Source organism: Schistocerca nitens, chromosome 2, assembly GCF_023898315.1.
Source record: "Schistocerca nitens isolate TAMUIC-IGC-003100 chromosome 2, iqSchNite1.1, whole genome shotgun sequence".
Classification (NCBI taxonomy): Eukaryota; Metazoa; Arthropoda; class Insecta; order Orthoptera; family Acrididae; genus Schistocerca; species Schistocerca nitens.
Window position 1 is genome coordinate 140,242,536 of NC_064615.1, and position 26,873 is coordinate 140,269,408.

Consider the following 26,873-nt stretch of genomic DNA (forward strand, 5'->3'; position numbering starts at 1 on the left):
TTGTGTGTGTATGTGCGGGGGGGGGGGGGGGGGTCTCCCTTCTCGCTTTCTCCTACTGATCTAACTTTGTCCATGTACGTCTTACATTTTATTTTATTGATACTCTCAGTTCACTGTTCTCCATAAGTCATTTCTTCTGTGTTACTGCAATACTCTTATATTGTCTTGTTAATTTGAGGTATCACACTGTTGGGTTCTTTGTAAAACTCATTCATCATCTTCATCATTAGAAAACATTTTGTGTTTCCAATCATAGTCACCTTGTAGGTTAGGGAAGCATATCTGTGAATAACTTCTCAAACAAATCAATGTAATGTATACTTGTGATGTTAGGAAAAGGATAGATTGCTGTTCACTGTAAAGGTGACCTGCTGAGTTGCAGATAGGCACAGTGGAAAAAACTGTTACACATTATATCTTTCAGCCAAAGCCTTCTTCTTGTGTTCTTTGCTGTGCTACTGTATTAGTGTCTTTTTGTGCTAGTCTGCAACTCGATGGGTCATCTTCACGGTAAGTAGCAGTTGTATCCTCCTAATATTGTTGATATTCCAAACTGAAGTTTCCATTGTTTCATGTAGATTTGTTGTAGAAAAGTTCTGGTAAAATGCAGATGTATATTTGATAGTTGTGACACAGACGGTGGGTTGCACTGCTGCTTGTGGAGCTATTAGGTAAAATGTAAATATATATTTGATAGTTGTGACACAGTTGCAGTGCTGCTTGTTAAACTATTGGATCCTGCCTCATGCCCTGCAAATGTTCGTCTTCGGTCTGTAAACTCTGACTATTTAGAAAAACCTTCCATGGGTAATACTTTACCAGGGCATGTGAAGTGCATGCCACCACATATTATGTTAGGATTTCTTCCTATTCCAATTGTGTATGGACCGTGGGAACATAAATGCCTCATCTTCACGGTCCTGTGGGAACGTTGTTTATGGGGGCAAGGAATATCTCTTAAATTCCTCAGTTCATACTTGTTCTTGAATCTCAAAGTAGATTTTCCCAGGATATTCGGTGACTTTCTTCAAGAGGCCACCAAATCAGGTTTTCCAACATATCTGTGACACACATTCGCGAGTCAGACTAACCTGCGATCATTTGTGTTGCCCTTCTTTGTATACATTCAGTATCTCCTGTTAGTCCTGTGGAGGTATGGACCCCTCACACCTGAGCATTGTTCTGAGGTGGGAAAAACAAGTTAATTATAAACTGTCTCCTTTGTTGACGCATTTTCCCAGTTGACATCTACATGATTATTCTGCAGTTCACAGTTAAGTGCCAGGCAAAGGATGCATTGAACTACCTTCGGACTATTTCTCAATGACCCCACTCTCAAACAGTGCTTAGAAAAATGAACACTTAAATCTTTCCATGCGAACTCTGATTTCTCTTGTTTTATTACAATGATCATTTCTACTACTTACATGGGTGCCAAAAAAATATTTTTGCGTTCAGAGCGGAAAGTTGGTGATAGAAATTTAATGAGAAGATCATGCTGCAGTGGAAAACATCTTTGTTTTAATGATTTCTACTGCAATCTGCATATCATATCCGTGGAACTCAGTCTCCTGTATTGCGATAATACAGGGTGACACAGAAAAATGGGCACATTTTGACAATCCAGTAAAACTAGAAGTGATGAAGGAAAGAAATTGCATTCATAGTAATTGAAAGCTTACAGCTTTGCCATTTATGAAACACTGATGGCATTTATCATTTTTAAAAAATTACATCCTTTAGATGGCATCCTCCTGTACCAATACATTCATGAAATCTGCTGTTGAGATTCCTCATTGACTACAGCAAGATCTCAGCTGGGATACTCTGAATTGGATCCCAAATTCTCTGTTTTAACTCGTTCAGGGTTCTTGGTTGAGTCATGTAGATTTGATCTTGAGGTAGCTCCCCACAAGAAAAAAATCGCAAATGGATAAATCTGTCGATCTAGGGGGCCAGGGAACAATTCTTGCACATATGCCATTGATTGCCATGCAGTGTGTGATGTTGCACCATCCTGTTGAAACCAGGCTTTGTGAACGTTTGGATAGTTGTCCAATGCAGGTGTAATGGAAGTTCGTAATATCTCCACGTAACAATCGGCATTGACAGTTATTGTGTTTCCCTGTCTGTTTGCGAAAAAATAAGGTTTGATAATCCCATATGATGAAACACCACACCATACTGTCACTTTAGTAGCATGTAAAGGGCGCTCATTAATGTCATTAGGATTTGTGTTTGCCCAGTAACAGTAGCTCTGTTTGTCCACATAACCTGTGAGATGAAAATATGCCTCATGTGACATACACAACTTGTTTAGAAATTCGTCATTGTTTATTTTAGTTATTTATTTATTTATTTATTTATTTATGCATTTATTTTACCTGGCAAGATTAGGGCCTTCAGGCCCTCTCTTACACCTAACCAGGCATACTCAGATTCAACAAATTTCAGTTTCTACAGAGCATTAAGGACATATTACATGTTATACAGTATTAATGTCAAGAAAAAAAATAGAGATTATAAACGTAGTACAATGATAATTATAACAATCAAAAATTAATTATAACAATCAAGAATAATAATAATAGTAATAATAATAATAATAATGACTATGTATATGAAAGTAAACATATTTTTCTGTTATGAATGTCAGTCCTATTGCTAGTTGGGAATTTTCTCGTTATATTCTTGCAGCTTGTGAGTTATTCTCATCAAGCAGAGACATAAGACGATAGAATGGGGTGAAAGAGATATAGAAGAGGTAGATAGGTTAGAGGAAGAGAAATAGAATGGTAAAATTCGAAGCTATGATGGAGAGGAGAAAGAAAGAGATGAGAGGGGCCCAACAATGGTGGCTAAACCGTCCCTAATATGTAAGTCTTGAGTTCACTCTTGAATGTTGAGTGGTTCCGGATAAGACGCAGATCACAGGGGAGCGCGTTCCATAGTCGTATGGCTGAGATGGAGAATGACATGGAGAAAGATTTTGTGTTATGTAAAGGTACAGCCAAGATGCTAGACGTATCCGATCTGGTATTGCGGTTGTGGAATGATGATAGGTGTTTAATGTGAGAAGATAAGTATTGGGGGCACCAGTGGCTAAGAAATCGATGAAGTAAGCACATCGTGTGGAGATCGCGTGCCTTATGTGGGCGTATCCAACCTAGCTGGGAGTATGAAGGACTGATATGATCATACAACCGTATATTGCATACGTATCTAACGCAAGCGTTCATCACTAGCTCGAGGCGTCTCGAATTTTCACTATTTGTGCCGTGTTGAACTACATCACAGTAGTAAAGATTAGGCAAGACTAGTGTTTGGACTAATTTTTGTTTAACATGGGTTGGAAATATTTTTCTAAATTTCTGAATTGCATGTAGGGAGGAGAGCGATTTCCGGCAAGCTGTAACTGTTTGTTCTTCCCAGTTTAGGTGTTCATCCAAGATTATTCCAAGGTCTTTTACTGTTTTTTGGTATGGTAGTTGGGTACCATTGAGGTGTATTTGAGGGACTGTTTCGTGAAAGTGCCGACTGATTAACTTTGGATGAGATATAAGTATGACCTGGGATTTCTTGGGGTTTAGTTTCAGACCTAGATTCTGTGCCCATCGAGAAACAGAGCAAAGATCCGCGTTCATACTCGCTACTGCGTCAGCAATGTTCTTGGGGCTTGCACTTATGTACAGTTGGATGTCGTCGGCATATAGATGGTAGTTGCAGGAGTGAATCACTGAAGAAATATCATTAATGTACAGTGAGAAGAGTAATGGACCAAGGACGGAGCCTTGGGGAACTCCAGAGCGCACGTTTTTCCATGATGACTTTTCCGACCCACAAATGACTTGTTGACTTCTGTTTTTGAGGTAGCTGTCGAACCAGTGTATTGCGCTGTTTGAGAAATTCAGCTGCTTCATTTTAATTAGTAATATATCAAAGTCAACTGTATCAAAAGCCTTGCTAAAGTCAAGCAGTGTTAGGATGGTAGCTTCACGTCTGTCCATAGCATGTTTAATGTCATCAGTTACTTTGATTAGTGCAGTTGCTGTACTATGGTGCTTTCGAAAGCCTGACTGATATTTGTCATGGATGTTATGAGTTTTGAGGTAATCCGTCAGCTGTTCATGGACGATGTATTCTAGGGCTTTAGATATTGCAGGTAGTATGCTGATCGGCCTGTAGTCACCTGGCGACTTAGGGTTGTCAGTCTTGGGTATAGGTTTAACTAAACTTTGCTTCCACTCAGTAGGATATGTACTACTGACAAGAGACAGGTTGAAGATGTCTGTGATAACTGGAGTAATAGTGTCTACGACGTTCTTGATCATGCCAATGCTCACTCCATCATTTCCTACTGCCTCGGAAGAGATTCTCATAATTGCCTTGTGTACTGTGCCGGTAGTGACATGTTTTAGGAAAAACTTGTCTCTCGAGAGATTGATATCTTGGGGCTGGTAATTTGTCGCTGCGTGGCAGTTTACAGCTGTTGAGAAGAAATCGTTTAATTCTTCTGCAGACGCTTGATAAACAGCGTCAGATCTTCGCTTCCCTATACCCAAACTGCGCAGCTTTTTCCACAGTGCAGCAGGTTTTGATATGCCGCATACGACAGAGCGGGCATGTCTGATTTTGGCATTCCTCACGCTCTGCTTGGTTCTATTTCGGAGTTTCCTATAAGCTTCGTACGCCTCGGGAGTTGGGTTACGCTTGAAGGCCCTATGTGCAGCATCACGTTTATTCATTAACTGGCGTAATGCAGTGGTGAGCCACGGAGCGGGAGCTCTCTTTACCTTGACAGTGCGTTGAGGAGCATGTTTATCATACAGTGCAATGATTTTGCGACATAATTCCCGAATTTTTCCGTCTAAAGTCGGTTCATTGCTTATATCATACCAAGGGATGTCTGAGCAATCCTTTTGAAGAGCGTCATGGTTAACATTTTTTAGGTTTCTGTAGGTTACCAGGTGAGATTTTTCTTTGGTAGTATGCACTGAGTAATTTAAGAATATCACGTCATGAGCAGAGAGTCCTGGAGCGGATGTCTGATTGGCGCGAATTATTTTATCTGGTCGCTTTGTTGCCATTATATCTATGAGTGTATGGCTGTGTGGCGTGTGATGAGTTGGGTCCAGCGGTGTTAAACTCATATCATTGGAGTGGAACAGTCTCCTTAGTTTTTCTGCAGAGGGAGATTTTAACTGTAAGTCGATGTTTGTGTCGCCCATAATGATTATGTGTTCATACAGTGTCACGAGCGAGGACAGGGCAGACTGAAAGGAGGACATAGCACCGACGTTTGGAGGTTTATAGATTACTCCAATTAGCAGTTTCTGATTTGATATATTTATTTCGAAAAACAAGAACTCTGCTTCTCCTTCGCACTTTGCATCCGATGTGCATAGTATAGTAGGTCTCAGATCAGAGCGAACATAGGCACCCACACCACCCCCGCGTCGTGTTTCACGATCTGCCCTTAGGAGAGTGTAACCAGTGATTCGGATAGCGTCGGAAGAGATGTTTGGTTTCAACCAAGTTTCAGAGACGAGGATAATATGGAACAGCGATTGGCAGAACAGGTTACAGAACTCGTCGAAGTGAGCCGTTAGCGACTGAGCGTTCGCGTGGGCCACAAAGAGCCCGCCGCCGGAACCGGTCCGTCCCATTGTGGCCGCCTGTAGGACCGACCGCGCTCCGTCTACCTGCTGGCCGGAAGAGGGACAAAAGCTGGATTTCGCGGGGGAAGACATATTTACAGGTGTGTCCAAGGTCGTGACTGACTCAAGCGTCTGTGGGCTAAAGGTGAAAGACAAGCTGGAGGTATCGGAGAAGGGAGCGAAAAGAAAGATGGAAAGTGGCAGTGGTGCTTACGAAAAAGATAATAGTAGTAGTAGTAGTGGTAGCGACGAGGATGAAAATAACAGATATAGAAAGGCGGTTTTAAGGAGATTCCTGTTAAAGGTGAATGTTAATTCCCGCTTGACTGACAATATGAATATACATGAGCACTTATGATACACAAATAAAGAAGCAATATCTATGTGAAACAATTGACTGATTTTAAATAGAGTACTTATGGTACTTATAGAATTAACGAAGCAATATTTACGTAAAAAAATGAAAAGAAAGAATACTAATTAACTTATATTAGACAGAGTACAATATGAGACTTTGTGTCTCGCGAGATTTCGCTCAGTCTTTCAGTTCGGACATGTTCGTCACCGTTTTTCTCCCTCCTTCCATCTTGACTACGATCCTGCCATCCTGGGTCCATACATTTTGAAGGCCGAACTGTGTGATCGCAGTGTTCAAAATTTTTAGTCTTTCGCGCGTCAGATCTTCCCTCAGGGTAACCCCACTCTTGGCGAGTTTTCTTTTCTGAGCAAACACTTCAGCTCTTTTCCGATATGACACAAATTTAATTATTATGGGCCTGGGTTTCATGACACCTGGTATCCTGCGCCCAACACGGTGGCTTCTGTCAATATCGGTCACGTCGATTCGCACGCCAAGTTTTTCACGCACGAGGCTAATGACCAGGTCGTCGGTGTTTTCGCGATCGTTTTCAGCTACCCCGAACAAGCGCAAGCTGTTCCTTCGCTGATACTGCTCGAGTTCATCGGTGGCCGCAGACAGTTTAGCTTCTAGGTCGGCGGCTTTTTTCTCTTGTGCGGCCAGGGACTTTTTGAGAGACTGGATTTCGGTGCTGTTGCGCCCGACAGACTCTTGCAGTTTGTCCATGACCGCGGCCGTCACAGAATCCGTGATGGATTGCACGATTACGTCTAGCGTGTCTTTGCTGTGCAGCGCCGCACTCACCTGGGACCGGACGAGCTCCCCGATGTCGGGAAGCGAGGCCTCACCTGCCGCCGGAGACCGGGCGCCCGCGCCGCCTGCGCCCCTGTAGCCTCGCCTGCTGCCGCTTACTCGTGCTCTTCCCATTTTTCACTCACTTATCACTTATCACTTGTGGTAATCAACGGAGAACAACACACCACGGCAAGTAACTCTTGTTTAGTCGGATGCACACCTGTTGACAGAATCCTGGTCATAACCGGTAATCGCTGTCCTTCAATTGGTGCATCATCTGTAGTTTGTACAGATGACATTTTAAATCAAGATGAAGAATTCTGCAAACATTCTCCCGGGACATTCCGACAGCTGCTGCTTTCTTACGAATTAAACGCTGTGGGCTCTGTAAGACAGACTCGTATACAACATCAATGTTCGCTGGAGAACGTACACTTCTTGGACGTCCTGTTGGTTTCTTCTTGAGGGCAGATCCAGTCTCTTCAAAGTTATTAATCCAACATTTTATCGCATGTTTCGACAGAATGATATCATGACGTCCTAAATTATAAAAAACATCGAAACTCCCTCTGCGCTGCTACCAAACTATCTTTGTTTTTATAAAACATTTTTATGGCTAATGCACACTGATCCGTGATTACTGAAATGGCGGACTGTTTATTCACAAACTGTCATGAACCCGCAGTGCTGCCACCTGCCCATGGCTGCCACTACTCATTTCAAACATACCCGTTATTCTGTGTCACCCTGTACTAAATGAGCTGCCCTTCTTTGACCTTTTTTGGTATCCTCCATTAATTCTACCTGTTGCAGATCCCACACTGTGTAGCAATACTCCAGAAGAGGATGGAATAGTATAGTGTAGGCAGTCTGCATCATCTTAGTAATCTGGCAATAATTCCCAGTCTTTGGTTTGCTTTCTCACAACATTATCTATGTCATCATTCCAGTTTAAGTTATATGTAATTGTTATTTCTTGAGTATTTAGTGGAATTCACAGCCTTTAAATTTATATGATCTATTGTGTAGCTGAAATTTAGCAAACTCCTTTAAGTACTCATGTGACAGTCTTCACACTTCATTTAGAGTCAATAGCCACTTTCCGCACCATAGACATTTGTCTAAATCATTTTGCATTTGGTTTTGATCCTCTGATGACTTTACGAGATAAATGACAGCATCATTTGCAAACACACTATCCTATCAATGAACAGAAGTCTGCTACCTACAACTGAGCCTATATCAGAAAATATTACATTTTTGCATTATGTGAAGTGAAGTGAAGTGCACAATTTTACATTTCTGAACATTTTAAACAAGTTGCCAGTCTTTGCACCACTTTAGACCCTTGTCAAGACCTGACTGGGTATTTGTGTTGTTTTATTCAGGCATCCTCCATACCGAGAGAACCTCAATTCAGCCACAAATTTTGTTTGATACTCCTTATAACTGTACTTTTGATAATAAGTGTAGGTGTGGTACTAGAACAAATGCCTTTCGGAAGTCAAGAAATACTGTACCCATATTATGTCTTTGATCCATAGTTTCTTGGGGAGTTATTTGTAGAAAGTGCAGGTTGGGTTGCACATGACCAATGTTTTTAGAACCCACAATGTTTAGTGTGGAGGAGATAATGCTGTTTAAGACCAGGGTAAGTTTTGGGATTCTATAATGGGTGTCTGTCAGGGAGATTGGACGATAGTTTTATAGATCCTATCTGCTATCCTTCTTGTACCCAAGTGTGACTGGTACTTTCTTTCAAGTACTCGTCACAGATTTTTGTTAGAGGTATCTACAGTATGTTGTAATTAAAATGAGAGCTAATTCAACTGAAATTCTTATTTAGTGTTTGCTGTTTCTCAATGCAACTATAACCAATATCTGTACCACTCATCCTTACAGTGGTATGAAAAGTAAACTGAGGCAATACATACGTCCCATGCTTAATAAAGGAACATCTGAAAATGGAGCCCAGCATTCCTGAGTTTTGTTTTTCTACCCTCAGTTTCACTACCTGTTTGATTCTTGAGTCTCTGGCGTCTTTGACATACATTTGACCAGATTTTCTTTGGGTTTTGTGAGAGCTCTTTCAATAAGGTACTGATGTGGTGGTCGTTTAAGGCTTCACATGTTCCTTTTCTGTTAGCCAATCATGTTTCATTCAGCATCTATCTATAGCCCTATGCTTTGGTTTACATATATTTTACAGATGTCAGTGTTTCATTAGAAGTTTCCTTATAATGGTTACATATCTTGGAACATGTAAATATTCCTACTATTTTTAGCTATTCCTTGTACTTTAGTAATCAGTATTCCTACTTGTTTTAGGTGTTCTGTGTGTTTTAGTAATCATTGTTGTGACAACTGACTGTGTCACTGATATCAGTTTCATTAGGGGCATCCTCAAAGAGGTCAGATCTGTTTGTTGCAATTATGTCTGTTATATTTCCATCATGAGCAGGCTTCGTAGCTATATGTACTAGGTGCAGAGAAGGTGTTTAGTAATTCTTTTGTGGAGAGTCTTGTCACATCCACAACTTACAAAACCGTAACCATCCCAATTGATTATTGAATTATTAATGTCTTCTCCAGTTTGATAGAGAAACGTGTGTACTAACAAACTGAGATTTTCTGTAAACTACTTGGTTATATCTGGGGGTGACTGGTGATTGGTAGGAAGACCCAGTTATAACTTTATGCCCACTCTTGATACTGATTATGGGCCAAACAGTATCACATGCAACTTCACTTTGTTGGTCAATTTGATTTTATTGTCTGTTGTGGCAAATCCATCACCCATTTCACATAAGCCAATCCTTCCATATAAACTTAGACTTTCCCAAAGAATCTCACTTCTGTTGATTTAGATTTTTAGCCATCTCTCTCTAATTAGTGTTGTAGGACCTCCACCTCCTTTTAGGATTGCTTCTAAGTCTGAGACTTTGTTGCATATGCTTAGTAACTGTTGCTTATTTCACTGTGACCATTATTTTGCTTGTGAGAAGCTAGATTAAGAATTAACACAGTCATCTGAATGTTACTAAATGTCTATGATCAAATTTAAATGTTGGACTTACTAATTATATCTTCACTTCTAGCTCACAGGTCCCGGCGACAAAAAGCGGATCGTAATGGTCGTCTCGCTGCACTTGAAAAACTGAAACAGTTGAAAGGAAGCAAAAACAAATATGAAGTGGAGGACTTTGAAAATGTGTATGAGGAAGTGGATGAAAAAGAATATTCGAAGAAAGTGCTGGAACGTCAGGTTGATGACTGGATTGTTGATGACGGTAATATTTATGTAAAAATCTCACCTAAGGAATGCTGGGTTTCAGTCATTGTGTTCTACTTCTTAACGAGATTGTTCTTATCATGTATGGTAATGTGTATGTGTGTTTTTTTTCCCAAATAAAGTATGGTATGTTTTTTTTACCTAAAAGCTTTTTCTTTGTAGATGGCAGTGGATATGTTGAGGATGGTCGTGAAATATTTGATGATGACCTTGATGATGAATCAATTACTTCAGCTTCACGACAGAAAAACAGCTACAGTGGGAAACACGTTAAGAAATCAAATAGTAAAAATGATGCGAAGAAAAACGGTGATGGGTCAGCGAGTATTCGCAATATGCTTATGAACATGCCATCACGAAAGAGGAAAAGAGAAGCAAATGTGAAATTGGATGATGATGATATCCTAGGTGACATTATGCAGGAGTTGCATGGTAATAACAGCATCAGCAAGAAACAATCATTAGACACAGGATTATCTCCACAGTAAGTAATTTTATTACCGATCATATATTAAAGGTTCTTAAGATATATCTTGTAACTAATTTGATTAAATCCAACGTTTCTTTTATGGTGGCAAAAGACAGTTCATTACATGTCTTTAATAATGGGCGGTTGTCATTTTAATAAGAATCCAAATCTCTAAATCAGAATTTCAATCATTTAGGAATGAAGGAGACCACTTGCTGAATAGTAGAAGCATTGTATTGTCAACAGGCACTCCAAGCAAAAAAAGAATAAAAACACAGAACACACAGTGCTAGGACTGCAGTGCTGCAGGCAGACTGTGGTGGGGGGTTGTACCTCATGGGGGAGATTAGAAAGAGGCAGAAAGTGGGAGGAGGGGTTAGGATTGCTAACAACTTGAAGGGAGATGGCAGGTGCGTGACATAGGATCATGCGAGGGAGAGGAAGCAGCTGCATGGACGTGAGCCAACGAGTTCATGGAGGGCAAGATGATGTGGGGTGTGGATTGGGAAGGGATGACAGGACAGAGGAAAGGGGAGACTGTTTGGTAGAGGTGTGAATGCAGTGGCTTAGTGGAGATTGAGTTCAGGAGGATAATGAGAGTGAAGGATGTGTTGCAAGGATAACTGTCATCTACTACATAATTCAGAAAAGTTGGTGCTCAGGAGGGGGGAGGGGGGGGGGCTCCAAATGGTATGGATCGTGAAGCCACTATTGAACTTGAGGATGTTGTGCTCAGCAATGTATTCTGCCACTGGGCAGTCAGCTCTGCTATTGGCTACAGTTTGGCACTCGCCATTCACTGTGGTGGACAGCTTTTTGGTAGTCGTGCCCACATAAAATGCTGTGATGAAAGTGCAGCAAGGTTGCACCAATTCAAACAGCATTCCCACTTTGAGGCAATTATCATGTCTAGAAACAAACAGTTTATGAGTCAGGTATAAGACATGGGTGCTGTCACAGGTGGTTCTGCTTATTATGGGGTGGGGTAACCCATTGTCAGGACTACAGTAGGATATGCTGGGTCGGTGAATTGGCAGGTCTTGCACCTGGGTCTTCCACAGGGGTATGAACTGTGTGGTTAGGAGTGGGAGTTACATACAGCTGGACCAAGATGTGGTGTAGGTTGGGTGGGCAGCAGAATACTTCTTTTGGAAGCGTGGGAAGGATTGTGGGTAGAATGCCCCTCATTTCTGGTCATCATCTTAGATTGTCGTAGTGCTGGCTAAGGGCATGGTTTAATTGCTCCACTGCGATGCGATGTTGAGAGGGGTGTTCCTTAGCATTTGGTTCTTCAGGGTGGTGAGAGGTTTAGCAGTGGTGAGGATATGGAGCAGGAAATCTATTTGCAGACTATAATTTGGGTGATAGTGTCTGCCTGTGAAGACCTTTGTGAGACCTTCAGCATACTGGGCAAACTTATAAATCTGCATTCACGAGTAAACCAGCTGCCTTTTTATATGGTCACGAGAACCTTTTTATATGGTCACAAGAAACTGAATTAGTGACATCTGTTGCATTGGGGAGTAAGTGCTCCTGTCACTGTGGCAAATGAAGTCATTCAGCATGTTGTGTCTGTGAAACCTTGTATTTCTGTTGTCATTACAGAAGAATGCATCACTACTGGTTTGCAGGCATTGGGTTATTCATGGGCATTGTGTCAAAGGTGTACTTGCGTGCCTTGATTTGGGGGAAACTGCTTCTGCCAGTCTACTGCTCTGGAGAGAGATAGGTATTCTCATATGGATGGATGGTGGTGGTGGTGGTGGTGGTGGTGGTGGTGATGTGGGATGAAATGGATCTGTGATAATGTCTGCCATCACCCCTCACTGGAAAGTCATATGTGAATCCATTGTCTGATTTGCTGTATCCACTTGCTTGCCTACAACATTGTGCAGGTGAGTAGGATGCTTAGCAAATTGAATGGTGACAGGATCACCAGATGTGGGGTTATTTTGCTCTTTTCCGTCCCACTCCATCTATGATTCTGTGATCTTGTTCCTAATGAGCTCATCTGGGATATAATTGAGTAAGTTGTGTGCTCACTGGACCTAGATTTTGCCAGTCCCATTAAGTTGTGGGTGGCAGTTGAATGATGACAGATAAAGATGGGTCGTTATTCCTTACGGTGCTTTGGAACCCATGCAGTGATCCATCACCGCTTGTACTAGAGCAAAGGAGTTGGTGTGTGTTATTAGGTAGAGGTTTAATTAAATTGGTCATGGGTCCATGCTAACAGCAATTTGAAGACATAATGTAAATTATTCAAATTAGAATATTCCCTTAAATCAACACAAAAATCTTTTATTGCACATTATTATTTACTTTCTTTTAATGTTTGTTTTCCTTGTACCTATTCATATCGACTCACAGTTATCCCTATTTTCTCCACCTATATATAATTGTGTATTTATTTATTTTATTTTTACAGTTGTCCACCAATTCAAACAGCATTCCCACTTTGAGGCAATTATCATGTCTAGAAACAAACAGTTTATGAGTCAGGTATAAAATTCCCCCACAAATAGTGGACCTTTGTGTGTTTTGCAATTTAGTTTTGTTGCGTAATCACCACCTCCTTTTGGCACTCCCTGGTCCCCCTCTTGGGTTTGATCTCCACTACTAAATTTCTCTTCCGTAGTGTGAGCCATTTGGGGAAGAGCACCTTACCTAGTGTCTCCAACGTGTGCCCTCCTAGTTCATTCCATCTTTTCTTTCACATCATTGTCTGATGCCAGGGTGCATAGCTAGCACGGTAGCCAGTCCGTGTGGTGGGGTCGCTGTGTACCCTTTTGTGTGAGCCCCCTGAACACATAGGGATCACACTTCTGATACCTGAGCTGTGACCTCCTCATGTAAGCCTAGGAGTGGTTGCTTGTCATCCTGGAGCATCAGAACTCCTGGCAATGGCCGCCATGCCAGACGGCCCTTGCTGTGGCTGGGTGGCACCTGTGAGGAGAGCCCCTGATCGGAGTGGGTGATATCAGGGCGGACGATATCCAAATGAAAAGCATATGGGTCCAGAACTCTGGCCATTCTTCTGCGGCCGTCTCTCTGTGTGGAACTGATTCTTTTAGTGCTGCTTTTCCTGCCCCTTCGGCCTTCCCTTCCATGGCTACCCTGGGAGGAGGTTCAGGCCCGTCGGCTAGGGGCGAAACCTTTCCCCCGCTATCTGGTTTGCACCAGGGCTGATGGGGATACTTTCACCAATACCAAAACCTTTATTGTTTGTGGAACACATTGAAGACAAGTTTGGCGAATTGGACTCCCTGAGCAAGATGTGGTCGGGTTCGTTGTTGATGAAAACTGCTTCAGCTGCCCAGTCTGCGGCCCTTCGTGCCTGTAACCATCTTGGCACAATTCACAATTCCTGTGTCCATTACCCCCGCCCCCCCCCCCCTCCAATCTCTAAATATGGCTCAAGGTGTGATTTTTCACAGGGACCTCATCCTTCAAACTGATGAGGAACTTAGGGACAATCTCGGACTGCGGGGTGTTCACTTTGTTCAGCGTGTTCAGAAGGGTCCGAAGGACAATCGCATTGATACTGGTGCATTTATCCTGGCCTTTGAATGGGATACACTCCCTAAGAAAGTAAATATTGTGGTTTATCAGTGTGACGTGAAGCCGTACATCCAACCTCCTATGAGGTGTTTTAAGTGCTTGCCTTTTGGACACGTCTTCCCGCTGTTTGCAGGCCCCTCTCTGTGGTGACTATGGACATCCACTCCATGAGGGGAGTTCCTGTGTTCCCCCTCCTGTGTGTGTTAATTGTCATTGCAATCATCAATCATTCTCCACGTTCACCAGATTGCCCAGTATATAAGAAGGAAAAGAAGATACAGGAGTATAAGTCCCGTGATCGTTTAACCTACACTGAGGCTCATAAGAAGTATACACATCTTCACCCTGTGTCCATGACGTCTAGTTATGGTTAGTTACATCTTCACCCCTTCCTCTCCCTTCCTTACCCCAGTCCCGGACCCCTCTCCTCCCCCCCTCTCCTGCAGCTCCCATACCTTCTCCTCTGGGCGGTGCTCTCCCTCCCCAGCCGGAGAAGTGTCCCACTCCTTCGGTGTCTGCCGGTCAAGGGCGCCTCTCCTAGGACGCCCCTTCCCGGCGCCATCCAGGCCAAAGGTCTGCTGCCACGCGATGACTGCGAGAACCGCAGTCTGTCGGCCCCCAGGTCGCGCGATCTCTTTCTGTTCCTGACCTTGCTGCAGCTGGCTCCTTTATGCCACACAGCCCTCCTCGATCTCAAACAGAAAAGAAGAACAAACATAAGTCCCAGGACAAGGAGCCTCTGGTGTCCCCAGAGGTCCCATCCCCGGCTTCACAACCAGATTCTGACCTGTTGTTCATGGATGTCGCCCCCACCTTGTCGGTGACGGGTGGTGACCCGGCGGTATGACTGGCTTTAGCCTGTTCAACCCCCATTTGAATCATTGTTCTGTGTGGTTATCCAATGGAATTGTAATGGATACTACCGTCACCTTCCAGAATTGAAATCCCTTATTTTGTCTCACTCTGCAGCTTATGTGGCTCTACAGGAATCTCATTTTACTGATGATCACTCACCGACCCTATGTAGGTTCCGTGTTTTCTGTCGAAATCGGGTCGGACCCCTGCGGTCTTCTGGTGGCGTTTGTACGTTGGTCCATACAGACGTTGCTAGCACGTGGATTCCTCTTCAAACTACATTGGAAGCGGTTGCTGTTAGGTTCCACCTGGACTTTGAGGTCATGGTTTGCAATCTTTAGCTCCCTCCTGACAGGACTCTTACACCTACTGCCTAAACTGCCCTTCAGCAACTTCCTCCTCCCTTCCTCCTCCTCGTGAATTTTAATGCTCATCATCCCTTGTGGGGCAGTTCATTTCCACCTACACGAGGTCTTCTCATAGACCAGTTTATTACAGACCACGACTTGTGCCTTCTTAATGATGGCTCCCCTCCTCATTTCAGTGCCAGTCATGGTACCTTTTCTGCCATTGATCTTTCTCTTTCTTCTCCCTCTCTCCTCCCTTCATTACACTGGTTGCCACACAACGACCTTTGTGATAGTGACCATTTCCCGTTGATTCTCTCGCTCCCTTCCCGCTCCCCGTTGGACATGTTACCCCGTTGGTCTTTCCAACGCCCCGATTGGACTCTATACACTGCATAGGTCATGCTTTCTCCCTCTTTCTCGGGTTGTATTGATGATGTCCTACGTGACGTGTCTGACGCGATTGTTCTCCCGCTGCTAGCCTTGCTGTACTGTGCTCACCTGGACCATTTCGTCGCCGGCAAGTCCCGTGGTGGAGTACGGCCATTGCCATCCGTGATCGCCATCGAGCTTTGCAACACCTTAAGAGGCAACCATCCATTGCCAACCTTATTACCATTAAACGCCTTCACGCTAAAGCCCATTATTTAAACAAACAGAGTAAACGGATATGTTGGGAACGATTTGTTTCTTCCCTCGGTTCTACTGTCCCTATGTCACGGGTATGGGCTACACTTCGCCCTCTCCAAGGTTGCCATCGGAAGTCCACCCTTCCAGGCCTTCATCTTCCAGATGGCCTTTGTACGGACCCGTTGATTCTTGTGGAACATCTTGGGACCCATTTTGCAACGGCATCAGCATCAGCCTCCTATCCGGCTGCTTTCCTTCACCGGAAACATTGGGCCGAAGCTTCCACCTTATGTTTTACCCCTTGTCAGTCAGAATCTTACAACGAACCTTTTACTGAATGGGAATTTCTTTCCGCACTTTATTCTTCTCATGATACAGTCCCTGGCCCAGACTCCATTCATAAGCAACTGCTTCAACATCTCAGTGCTCCACAACAGCAACATCTTCTCTGGGTGTTTAACCGTATTTGGCTCCAGGGTGACTTCCCTTCTCAATGGAGGGATAGCATCGTGGTTCTTGTCCTTAAGCCTTGTAAGAACCCCCTATTTGTTGAAAGCTATCAGCCAATTAGTCTGACAAATGTTTGCAAGTTACTTGAATGGATGGTAGCCTGTCGGCTCAATTGGGTCCTCGAATCTTAGGACCTATTGTCCCCTTACCAGTGTGGCTTCCGAGAGGGACAGTCTCCGATTGATCATTTACTTCGCTTGGAATCCGCAGTTCGGCAGGCTTTTTCCCAGCGTCGCCATTTGGTTGCAGTATTTTTTGACCTTGGCAAGGCCTATGACACGGCTTGGTGCCATTACATCTTACTTACACTTCATCAGTGGGGTCTTCGGGGCCCACTCCAGATTTTTATCTGCCAGTTCCTGTTCCATCGGTCATTCAGGATTCAGGTTGGTACTGTTTTTAGTTCTCCGCAGACCCAGGAGATGGGCATCCCACAGGGTTCTGTATTGAGTGTACTTCTTTCCCTCATTGCTATTGATGGACTTGTGGCCTTTGTCAGTCCTTTGGTCGCCCCTGCTCTGTATGTGGATGATTTCTGCATTTGGGTTCCTCTTCGATGCCCTCTGCAGGGCGGCAGCTCCAGGGAGCTATATGGCGTGCCTTTGCATGGACCCTCTCACACCAGTTTCAATTTACTCCTTTAAAATCGGGGTGGTCCACTTCTGTCGCCGTACTACGATCCCCTCTGATCTAGAGCTCTATCTCAATGCACAATGATTGCCTGTGGTCCCACAGTTTCGTTTCCTGGGTCTTCTTTTCGAGAACAAACTCACTTGGTTGCCGCATATCAGATTTCTGAAGGTAGGATGTTTCTGTAAGCTCAATGTCCTTCGCTTCCTTGCCCACACCTCTTGAGGTGCAGACCGCTCCCTCCTCCTCCGCCTTTATCGTGCTTTAGTTCTGTCTCGCTTGGACTATGGTTGTCAAGTTTATGGTTCAGCTGCTCCTTCCACACTGCACGTGCTGGATTCAGTCCACCATCATGGTATCTTTGGCCACCGGTGCCCTCCCTACTAGCCCTGTTGATAGTCTCCTGGTTGAAAGCTGGGATCCGCCCCCCCCCCCCCCCCCCCCTTTCTGTTCGGCGGTCCCAGCTTCTGGTGTCTTATGCAATCACTGTCCGTTCCTCTCCCACTCATGCTTCCTATTCTGTTCTGTTCCAAGACCATGGACGTCGCCCACCTTGGGCGGGTTTACTGGTTGGGCTCCGCCTTGCATCTCTTCGCCATGATTTTCAGCTTCCTTCTTTGTCCTGTCTTCCATGCTCCCTCCCCTCCAACCCCCCCCCCTCTACCACCCCCCAGTTAGCTCCTCGGCCCCGAATTCGGATGGATCTCCGCCGAGGTCCGAAAGATTCCATCCCCCCGATGGTGTTGCATTCCTTTTTCCGCCGAATTTTATGGGAGTTTCGGGATGCTGTTGTTTTATACACCGATGGCTGTAAATCTGCTGATCATGTGGGATATGCCTTTGCGTCCTCTGTTGGAACGGAAAATCATCTGCTGCCACCTACATGTGGGATGTTTACTGTGGAATTGATGGCAATTTCCCCGGCCCTTACCTTTATTAAACAGTCCCAACACAACCACGTTTTGTTATGTACGGACTCAATGAGTGGCCTTCTGGCTATTGACCAGTGTTTTTCGCGCCATCCCTTGGTCTCTGCCATCCATGACCATCTCGTTGATATTCACCGTGCTGCTTGTTCCATTGACTTCCTTTGGGTCCCTGGCCGTGTAGGTATTCCAGGTAATGAGCTCGCTGATAGTTTGGCTGGGGGAGCAGTCTTTTACCCCCGTTTTCTGTAAACCCTCCTGCAGCAAATTTACGACTTCACATCAAATCCCACTTCGCACAATCATGGGCCAACTCTTGGGAGGCTACTTCCCTGTCTAATAAACTTCGTTCGATTAAGGTGACACCAGGACCGTGGCATTCTTCCTTTCGCCTCCCTCGAAAGGACTCAACCACACTGTATTGACTCCGCATTGGCCACACCAGGCTGACCCATGGTTTTCTTTTGCATGATGAGTCCTCCCCCCCCCCCCCTCTCCCCTGTTTGTGGTTGTGGAGCCTTCCAGTCAGTAGCCCACATTTTGGTTGAATGCCCCCTTCTGCTTGCTAAGTACAGACTCCCCCGCACTTTACCTTTGATGTTGGCTGACGATTCCTGGATGGTCGAACTGGTTCTCTGTTTCCTCTGGGAAAGTGGTTTTTATTCTCAGTTTTAAGGTTTTTAATCTCTCTCTGGTGTTGGCGCAGAGCGGTGAGTGTTGGGGTATCTCCCACTGTATGCCGTGTTTGGAGGTTCCTGACTCCCCTCCCTGGTCGAGATCCTCTTATCTTCCCCTTTTACTCTGTTTTTATTACTTTTTTGGATTGGTTAGTCTCCTTTTCCCATACGCACTTCTACATCCTAGCGGTTGCACGCTTTTAAGTCGCAGGTGATCTTGTCTCTACTGCTTCAGAGGTGGGATATTTCCTGTCTATAGCATAGCGTTGGGTTCGCTCTCTTGCTGACTTACCTCATTTTGTCTTTACCATTGATGACATGACTGCACTTTTACGTTTTTTAGCCTTTTCTCTTTTATCGTTCTGACTTTTCTGAGACGTCACACTATCGGAATGGACCACACTTGAAACAAGGGACTGATGACCTTGCTGTTTGGTCCCTTCAACCCCAATCAACCAACCACTACAGTAGTAAAAGTTTATATGTTTACTAGTCCAGTGCTCTGTCTTGCTTATTGGGCCAGCACTACCATAACTAACCTTCATAATGCAGTTACAGATTGTTACTTTGTGATATAGTTTCCATTGGTTCGATTTTTACTGAATAGTCTCAGTGTGTTAGCTATTTTTAGTTATTTGGGAAGTTTTTTAGTCTTGTTCCTTATTTTAGACCTTAAATATTGATATGCAGACTGTATTGGGTTATAAACTATACTTGTGTCGTAAAATGCTTGGTAACTTTCATTTCTGACCCTTATAAATAATGATGGCTTAAATCATATCATATATATAATTTCAACATTCTCTCTGCCTGTAGAAGTTACCTGAAATCGTTGGCAGAAGCTGCTCCTGCAAGGTGTTTGAAGGCTCCAGAGGAAAAACAACAGTCCCCTGTGTGAGTATGGATCAAAAGTAGAAACATTTCTTGAAACATTTTTTAATTTTGTGTGTTATGGTTAAGAGCTCTAACTGTGTTCCTTTTGTAAAGTATAGAAGAAACATTTATCTTATATTGTTATTTCATTTGGCCCCCTGCGTGTTCGGGAGTTAGAATAGGCTCGAGGTATTCCTGCCTGTTGCAAGAGGTGATTAAAAGGAGTCTCTCACTTTACGGCCGACTCAGTTATGGTCCCCTTTCAGGGGTTGACCTACACCACCTTCAAAATTATCCAAAGTTTGGGCCATTTGGAGATGGATGCATTACATGGTGCACCATATATCCAACATGCGATTAGACCTGCGCCTCATATTGTCCTGGATCCGCAACTCTACCTGCAATCCAGTTACCTGGGCAAGGACGCCTTATAGGGTACATCGTCTACTTCCATAGTCCACTACCTTCTTTCGCCCTAAGACAATATTGGATTTCTCGGCACCCAACATCCAGCATGGTAGCCAACTTGTTGTGGTGGGGACAGCATGTACCCATTTGGTGGTAGCCCACTGATAACACAGGGATTGCACTACTGATGCCAGAGCTGCAAACTCCCCACGTATGCCAAGGAGTAGGTGCCCATCTTCTTGGGGCATCAGGACTCCCGGCAACGACCATCATGCCAGGTGGCCTTTGCTGTGGCTGGATGGCGCCCTTTGGGAGAGCCCCTGATTGCAGTGGGTGGCATCAGGATGGATGACCCGCAATGAAGCGTACTAAGTCATCTTTTGCTGCGGACTGAATGGCTCCAGCGTCTCTAAGAAAGAGAAGGCTGATAACAATGCTGACAGATATGACCCTAAATCGTTCCCTCCCTACCAATGCCGTAGGAGGAACTTAGTACTACAGAATTCAGGGGTCCATATTTGCCTAGATACTTAGCCTACAGCAGAATCAATGGGAACTCCTTTCTGGGTATGAAGCCTCCTTTTTTTTGCTCAGAAACAGTCTTGGGCATACTCACCTGACATGCTGGGTGATATTTCTGTTTCGGTCACTCCCCATAAACTTCTCAGCATTGTCCAGGGAATTATTTTTCATCATGACCTCATATTGCAGTCTGACGACAGAGCTACGCGCCAATTTGGAATGACGGGGTGTCCCCTTCATCCGGTTCATCTATAGGGGCCTAAAGACAATAGGGTTACCATCAGTGCCTTCATCTTGGCCTTTGAGGGTGATTTGTTACCTGAAAAGGTCAAGGTGACGGTATACCGATGTGATGTCAAACCTTGCGTCCCTCCCCTCATGCAATGCTTTAAGTGCTGTAAATTCGTGCACGTGATCCTCCTGGTGCAATTCCAGCGCCACATGTAGAGACTGCAGACATTCGCTGCATCCGAATACTGCATGTGCGCCTCCTTTCACCTATGTCAGCTATGGAGAGCACCACTCCTCCTGCTCACTGGGCTGCCAAGTACTCCAAAAGGAGCGGAAAATTATGGAGTGCAAGACTCTGGACAGGCTGTCTTACCCCGAGGTTAAAGTAAAATTCGAAAGGTTGAACCCTGTTCGAATGCTATCTGCCTACGCTACGGCTACAACGGCTTCGCCTTTGATGACGCCATTACGCTCCTCACGTATGCTCCTCCCCCCTCCAGCTGGCTGGGGGCATGTCTTCTTCTGTTGCCCCCAAAGCTTCTACTTTGGGAGCATCTACCCTCCCCCCAACCCCCCAACCTCCCAACCTCCCCCCCCCCCCCCCCCCCCGCCCAATGCTTGGGATATTGGTCCCCTCCCCTCAGCCAGAGCCAGAGAAGCAAGAGAGATGCCACTGGCTGCTGGTCAAAGGGCTTCACGGTCTTCCTTTGTCCCGGAAGCTACTTTCTAGAAGCTCTCCCAGCAAGCCCTAAGGAGCAGCGAGAGGACAAACCATCAAAGAAGAAGTCTCCTAAGAAACAGGAGCCTGCAGTTGCCTGTGCCCCACCAGTCCCCCACGGCTCTGTGTCCACGGCACTCCCTGAGGACCTAGATCTTGCTGACACTTTGGATGCAATGGTACTGGATGCCAACACTCAGTGGGTGGCAGCAGATGATGCTGAGGCCTAATTTGTCTCCTTGGTCACTTCATGCCTTCCCACACGACAGAAAGTGTCATCTTCCAAGGGATATGTGGTTGTTTTTTCTCCCACGTGGCTGAATTATGTCAACTTCTAAGTGTTACACCTGCTTTTTGCTTTGTCCTTCAGGAAAGCTGGTTTCCCGCAGTGCAGACCCCCACTCTTCATGGCTATCGAGGGTACTGCAAAAACTGTCTTGCCTGTGACAGACTATCAGATGGAGTTTGCATCTTTGTCCTTACCTATGTCTGTAGCGAACCTGTGCCCCTTCAAACACCTTTAGAAGCCGTGGCTGTCAGAGTGAGACAACGCAGGAAACTACCATCTGTAACATCCACCTCCCTCCAGATGGTGATGCACCATCCCATGTATTGGCTGCACTCACTTCGCAACTCTCCCCACCCTTTCTCCTTCTGGGTGATTTTAACGCTCATAACCTTTGATGGGGTGGAACCGAGGTTACTGGCTGTGGCAAAGATGTTGAGGATCAACTAACTCAATTCGACCTTTGCCTTCTGAACGCAGATGCCTACACACATTTCAGCATTCCAGTGTGGCACATGGTACAATTTGGCCATTGATCTCTTTGCCTGCAGTCCTGGCCTTCTCCCATCTACCTACTGGAGAGCACATGACGACATGTGTGGTAGTGACCACTTTGCACTCTTCCTGTCCCTACCCCAGCATCCCTCATCTCGACGCTAGCCCATGCGGGCTCTTCCCAAGGCTGACTGGGACAGTTTCACATTTGCTACCACTGTTGAATCTCTGTTACTTGCCACCATCGATCATGTGATTCACACCATCTCTAATACCATTATTACCACAGCTGAATTGGCAATCCCATGTTCCTCCAGTTGCGCCCTGCGGAAGTCAGTGGCGTGGTGGTTACCAGAAATTGCTGCGACCATTAGAGACCATAGGTGGGCCCTCCGTCATAAGTGCCACACCTTCCTAATGAAGGAAGCAGAGTGTTGGGAACACTATGTCTCCACCAGGTTTGGACCAAGTTCAGCCGAGTTTATGGCTATGAGACCCCTGCAGGTGTACCTGGAATAGCCATAAATGAAGCTGTATCTGCTGATCCAGACATAATTGCAGAATGTCTTGCTGAGCATTATGCTCACATCTCTGTGTCTGAGAATTACCACCCCACCATTAGTCTCCTCCAAGAGGAGATGGAAGGAGAACACCTCTCTTTTGCTTCATGCCACCCTGATTCACATAATGCTCCTTTCAGTGAGTGGGAATTTGTCAGTGCCCTTGCCGACTGTCCTGACAAGAGCCCTTGGCCCAGACCACATCCATTTCCAAATGCTCAAACATCTGTCAGCGGATTCCCAGTGCCAGTTCCTTGCCATTTCCAACCGCATCTAGAGTGATGGTGAATTCCTATTGCAATGACAGGAAAGTATTATCATCCCAGTGCTAAAGCCTGGTAAGAACCCACTAGATTTTGATAGCTATTATGCTATCAGTCTCACCACTGTTCTATGCAAGCTGCTTGAACGTATGGTGAGCCGGCAGTTGTGTTCACTCCTTGAGTCACAGGGCCTTCTGGCTCTGTCCCAGGGCGGTTTTCACCAAGGGTGCTCCACAATCGACAACTTGGTCCACGTGCAGTCTGCCATTCAATCGGCCTTTTCCCGGCAACAACACCTTATTGCCGTCTTTTTCGACTGACAAGGCTTATGATACCACTTGGCGACACCATATTCTCGCTACTCTGTGTGGGTGGGGTCTCCAGGGCCCGCTCCCGATTTTTATACAGAACTTTTTGTTGCTCCGCACTTTCAGATTTCTCGTCGGTGCTTCCCACAGTGCACCCTGTGTACAAGAGAATGGGGTACTGCAGGGCTGTATCCTGAGGATCCCACTCTTTTTAATTGCTGTCGATGGTCTAACATTAGTAGTAGGGTTGTCAGTCTCTCCTCTCCTATATGCTGACGATTTTTGTAATTCCTTCTGCTCCTCTTCTGTTGGTGTGGCTGAACAGTGGCTGCAGGGAACTATACGGAATGCACAGTCATGGGCCTTCACTTGCAGCTTTCAGTTTTCGGCCACCAAGACTTGAGTCACGCACTTCTGTTGTCGTCATACTGTCCACCCCCATCCAGAACTTTACCTCAATGACCAACTAATAGACATAGTGGAGACTTACTGCTTTTCAGGACTGGTCTTTGATGTCTGCTTAACTTGGCTACCCCATCTTCGTCAGCTTAAGGCCATTTGCTGGTGGCTTCTTAATATTATTCAATGTCTGAGCCACACCGACTGGGGTGCTGATTATCCTACACTGCTGCAGCTGTACAAAGCCCTTGTGCAGTCCTTTATTAACTGGGAGTGTGATGTACGGTTCAGCATCGCCCTCCACACTGCATCTGCTGGGTCCTATCCACCACTGTAGAGTTAGGCTCGCGATGGGAGCCTTCCGAACGAGACCCGTAAACAGCCTCCTTGTGGAGGTGGCGTTCCTCCACTGCGGCTCCAGTGGCAACTGCTGCTTGCAAATTATACCACTCACATTCATAATTCATCTTGTTATCCAAATTAATGTCTCCTTTTTCCTAACATAGCGATCCATCTCCCACAATGGTGGCCCAGAACTGGGAATTACTCGCTGTCTGTGCCTGGTCCCTTCTTACAGAACTCAAAGCTTCCCCTATACCATCTTTCCTGAGGGTCCACTTACGTACACCCATACCTCAGCCACAGCTTCGGCTGGACGTACCACAAGGTCCAAAAGGTTCTGTTCCAATTTAGGCCCTCTGCCAGCAATTTCTCCTTCTTCTTGGTGTTTTCGAGGGTTCAGAAATAGTCTACACAAATGGATAAGTGGTCGACAATCCTGTTGGCTTCGCTTATGCTCATGTTGGCCATACTGAACAGCGCTCCTTGCTGGATGGCTCTAGTGTTTTCACTGCAGAGTTAGTGGCCATCTATTGTGCTCTTGAGCATATCCGCTCCTGCACTGGTGAGTCCTTCGTTATCTGTAGTGACTTCTTAAGCAGCCCTCGACCAGTGCTTCCCTCGACATCCTATCCTTTGGTAATGGCTACCCAGGGATCTCTTTATGCCCTCAGGAACAGTGGACATTCAGTGACCTTCATTTGGACCCCAGGACATTTCAGGATACCGGGCAATGAACTTGCCGACTGCCTACCCAAACAGGCCACCAGTAAACCAACTGTGGAGATTAGCCTGCTGGAGACGGATTTGTGATCGGTCTTCTGCCGCAAAGTTTTTGTGATTTGGGATACTGACTGGCGCACCTTTAGTGCACCAAATAAACTCCGTGTTATCAAGGAGATAATGAATGTATGGTGCTCATCCATGGGTGCCACTTGCAGGGGAGTGTTGTCCTTTGCTGGTTCCGCATCAGCTGTACGTGGTTAACACCTGGTCACCTCCTCCATTGCAAGGACCTGCCTCAGTGTCGCTGTGGCTCCCACATCACTGTTGTCCACCTGTTGTTGGACTGCCCAATTTTAGCTGCTTTGTGGTGGACTTTAACCTTCCCAGCACGCTGCCTGTGGTGTTAGGCGACAGTGCCGCAACGGCAGATTCAGTTTTACATTTTATTTGTGAGTGGTTTTTTTATCATGCAATCAAAGGGTGGGTGTCTGGCCTTCTCTCCAAGGCCTCCACCCTCTCTAAATTTTAACTTGTTGTCACCTTTTTATTGCACTTTGTTTGCCATGGTGTTCATCTTTTCCCTATGTGTGTTCATTTCTCCTTGACTTTTAGGCTGGACGTTTTAGTGTGCGGCAGAGTGGCTGGCTCATCCTTTCTTATTCTTGTGAACAGCTGGCCCGGGCTATCTGCTCTGTCATTTGAATAACTTCCTCTGCTTTTCCTTGTGGTGTACATTTTCTCCTTTTTTATTTGTTTCTTTCATTTTCTCTTTTGGGATTCCCCATTCCTTTTATGCCCTTTTACTTTCCCAGACTAATTGTGGTAGTTGTTTTACCTTGAGCCTTGTTTGCGTGAGTAAAAAGGAATTGATGTAGTTTGGTCCCTTTATACCCCCAACCAACCAATCATTCATTTGCAACTGGTGTACCAAATATGCCATTTTGAAGGCGAGCCAGCTGCTGTTTTTGTTAATATTTTAAACTTCTAAGACATGCGGAACACTCTGGGCTGTCTGTATACTGGAGAGGTAATAACATTGTTTAATGTGAACGTTAGTGTTAACTGGAATTCAAATCTTCTATTCCAAACATAGGTCTCCACAAGACGGACCATTGCCCCCACCCACCCTCCATCACCCATAAATCCCCCCCAATAATCTGTAGTACAGAGTTTTTGCCACAGAATTCTCCCACACTTAAATTAGTAGATTTTGTGTCACTTCCTTCGGCATGAATGTCTCGAAATTGACCTACCCATTTTATCAAATAGGGCAGTTTTAGTGTCTTGCCAACTTATCTCACTTCCCCTCCTGCATGTGAATTTTTGCAGATGTATATGAGACTAAACATTCTGATTAATTATAGAAGGCATCCCTCCCATGAACCATGGCCCTTGCTGTTGGTGGGGAGGCTTGTATGCCTCAGTGATACAGGTAGCTGTACCGTAGATGCAACAACGGAGGGGTATCTGTTGAGAGGCCAGACAAATGTGTGGTTCCTGAAGAGGGGCAGCAGCCTTTTCAGTAGTTGCAGGTGCAACAGTCTGGATGATTGACGGATCTGGTCTTGTAACACTAACCAAAACGGTCTTGCTGTGCTTTTACGGTGAATGGTTGAAAGCAAGGGGAAACTATAGCCATAATTTTTCCCGAGGGCATGCAGCTTTACTGTATGGTTAAATAATGATGGCGTCCTCATGTGTAAAATATTCCGGAGGTAAAATACTCCCCCATTCGGATACCCGGGCGGGAACTCCTCAGGAGAAAGAAAACTGGTGTTCTGCAGATCAGAGCGTGGAATGTCGGATCCCTTAATTGGGGAGGTAGGTTAGAAAATTTAAAAAGGGAAATGGATAGGTTAAAGTTAGATATAGTGGGAATTAGTGAAATTCAGTGGCAGGAGGAACAACACTTCTGGTCAGGTGACTACAGGGCTATAAAGGAAAATCAAATAGGGCTAATGCAGGAGTAGGTTTAATAATCAATAAAAAAAATAGGAATGCGGGTAAGCTACTACAAACAGCACAGTGCACATATTAT

General features: G+C 45.0%; 1 protein-coding gene across 2 annotated transcripts in view; it reads left to right on the forward strand.

Moving 5' to 3' along the window:
• The window catches only part of LOC126235841 (DNA polymerase alpha catalytic subunit), a 330,143-nt gene that overhangs the window by 5,556 nt on the left and 297,714 nt on the right, over window positions 1-26,873 (forward strand). For both annotated transcript variants that reach the window (XM_049944704.1, XM_049944705.1), the window contains exons 2-4: window positions 9,909-10,100; window positions 10,265-10,586; window positions 19,524-19,601. In XM_049944704.1, coding sequence (XP_049800661.1) covers window positions 9,909-10,100; window positions 10,265-10,586; window positions 19,524-19,601 — 592 coding nt within the window. The remainder of the gene's footprint in view (window positions 1-9,908; window positions 10,101-10,264; window positions 10,587-19,523; window positions 19,602-26,873) is intronic.